This window comes from Trichomonas vaginalis, chromosome II (assembly GCF_026262505.1).
Source record: "Trichomonas vaginalis G3 chromosome II, whole genome shotgun sequence".
In the NCBI taxonomy this organism is placed as follows: Eukaryota; Parabasalia; order Trichomonadida; family Trichomonadidae; genus Trichomonas; species Trichomonas vaginalis.
The window spans coordinates 23739851-23742810 of NC_067204.1; the positions used below are offsets into that span (position 1 = coordinate 23739851).

The window sequence follows — 2960 nt, forward strand, 5'->3', positions numbered from 1 at the left end:
AATATTGAACGATTTTGTAAGTAATTTTCATACAATCGATAAAATAAATGTATGATTCTTACGGTTTTTATTCTTACGTTTTTGAATAAATCATGATTTAATGTTGTAAACAGAAATTCATCAAAAGTGACACCTCAGAAAAGCTAAAATATTGAATTTTTGGAACTTTTGATAGAGCACGTTTTTAAATATTAATTAAAGTAAATGTATATTTTGTAAAGATTCTTTTTAATAAAAAAATAAAATTTTGAAGAAGAACACAAAATCTTCTGAAAAATAATATCACATAAACTCATATTATTTTCTAATATATAACTATTTTATATAAAAATCAAATTCAATGATCTTAAAAGCGAAGGATAAACCTCAAAATTTACGAATATAATGAGTGGGAATATAATGCTTATCTATCATAAAACCATATGAAATATCAATTTTTGCTTTACGCCTAATTTTTGACGACAATTAGCAAAAAATGTTAAATGTTAACACTCAGTCCATTTGAATATGAAAAATAAAATTGACTTTGATTAAATGTTTTTATTTATCATGCAATTCTTCTTGCGACCAAAGATTTGAATAAAATTTCAAAAAATAAGATAGCTTAAAAAATAATATACGGTAGTGTTTACTAATAGATGAATAGTATATAAATTCTATTAAAATGGATTTGATCCAAAAAAATATAAAACCAAAAATAATTGTTATAATTTAAATGAAGAAGTAATTTAAAACGATTTTATTTATGATCAAATTTTATATATTTTTTTGGATCAAATCCATTTTAATAGAATTTATATACTATTCATCTATTAGTAAACACTACCGTATATTATTTTTTAAGCTATCTTATTTTTTGAAATTTTATTCAAATCTTTGGTCGCAAGAAGAATTGCATGATAAATAAAAACATTTAATCAAAGTCAATTTTATTTTTCATATTCAAATGGACTGAGTGTTAACATTTAACATTTTTTGCTAATTGTCGTCAAAAATTAGGCGTAAAGCAAAAATTGATATTTCATATGGTTTTATGATAGATAAGCATTATATTCCCACTCATTATATTCGTAAATTTTGAGGTTTATCCTTCGCTTTTAAGATCATTGAATTTGATTTTTATATAAAATAGTTATATATTAGAAAATAATATGAGTTTATGTGATATTATTTTTCAGAAGATTTCATTCTATATGCCTATGAAAAGTGCTCTCAAAACTAACTTTTTCCTAATTATAATTAAATCTAGAATATTGTATTATGCTTAGTATTATTTCATTTTTCTCATTCAATTTAGAATTTACAAATGTCAAAAAATTGAGAGCTGTCACTTTTGATGAATTTCTGTTTATTACATTAAAAATTTTCAGAATCGTAAGACATTTACACTAAACCCATACATAATGAAATAAAAAAAATAAAAAAATTTAAAAAATAAACTTTAAAAATTCATGTCTTACATTTTTGAATAATTTATTTTTTAATTTGTATGAAAATGAGTGTCAAAACTAACGACGTTAAAAAATTGGGATTCACAAATGAGGAAATAAAGGATATATTAGAGGAAGCGGGTTATGAGGTTGATAAATATTATTTAAGAAATTGTCAAAAATTCGCGGAGTTTTTAAATGAGTTTGATTATGATGGAAAAATGAATAAAGATGATGTTATAAATTTCTTATATCCCACATCTGAAGAAGAAAAACCTAAAGAACCTGATGTTTTCCCTGAATATTATGAAGAACGAATTAAAGATGATGAATATGATGAAATTGAAAGACTGAAAAAAATAAGAGATGAAATAGATGAAAAAATTAAGGAATTAAGAGAAGTTGAAAAATATAATGAAAATGAAGTAGAGGGTTTAATGAATATCCCAGCTTCAGAATCAAAGTTCAAAAATCTCATGAAGAAAGATATAAAAATTATGTCTCAGAATCTACTAAAAATTTATTAGATGGTGAAATAGACGAAACACTTTCAGAAGAAGGCACAAAATTTATTCATAAACATAAGTTACAATTTATTGACGATGGAGATTATCCATGTATATTACTTTCACCTCCTCTTGATTCTGAAAAATTCAAAAAAGCACTGAAAAATGTAACATATGCAACAAATACGATTAAGAAAGAAGACCATGATATTTACACAAATTATTATTTAAATAAATGTACAGGTGTTGATAAAGTTTTTGATTTGTTAGATAAAATATCAAAAGAAACAATTGGTACATATAAAATTTTATGCGATTGTGGTTTCATTATTGAAGATACCAATAATGTTTCATATGAAAGAACAGCACCGAAGGAAGATGAAGTTGAAAGGTCTATACCATTCGTTATTAAGAACATAAAAGATATGAAAACTTATAAACATTATATTTATTCATTTATTTCAGAAAAAATGGAAGCAACCCATAAAACATCATCTCATCATTTTATAGCTATTCATACATTCCTTTTCAAAGTTGTGAAATTAAATAAGACAGGAATTAGATTTAATGTATCAGGGTACGCATTCTTGAGTAAATTAAAATGTATTCGTCACGTCGCAGATGATAAAAATTTATGTGTTCTTAATTCATTTTATGGACTTTACCCTGGACTCTCTGAGTCTCGGACTTTAAAAAAATAAACTTTATTTTTATTTATTTTTTAATTTTTATTCTTACATAAATGAACAAAAACGGAACAGCTAAAATGAATGATAATCAAATAGAGCAGAAGGTAGAAGGTTATTTAAACGCTTCTATAACATTCCTGATGGTGTTAATCCTAAAACTCGTAGAAGTTATTTAAATGAAGCAATAGATGCATATGAAGGGTTTGACATTTCATCAGAAAGTGAGAGGTTAGCAAGAATGTTAAACGTTAATATTGATTTTTATTATTGTGACCCTCAACCAGAAGACGTAGACATAAATAAGGTAGACTTTCCATTAGTGGAATCAATAATGA

General features: G+C 24.3%; 1 pseudogene across 1 annotated transcript, besides 3 other annotated features; it reads left to right on the top strand.

Annotated features, from left to right (window-relative positions):
- Window positions 1–101: 101 nt before the first annotated feature.
- Window positions 102–139: a mobile genetic element.
- A 1178-nt stretch (window positions 140–1317) lies between these two features.
- Window positions 1318–1354: a mobile genetic element.
- A 46-nt stretch (window positions 1355–1400) lies between these two features.
- Window positions 1401–2960: part of a mobile genetic element that runs on past the window's edge.
- Window positions 1652–2410, top strand: TVAGG3_0598250 (annotated as a pseudogene). The gene has a single exon. A coding segment is annotated over exon 1 (759 nt).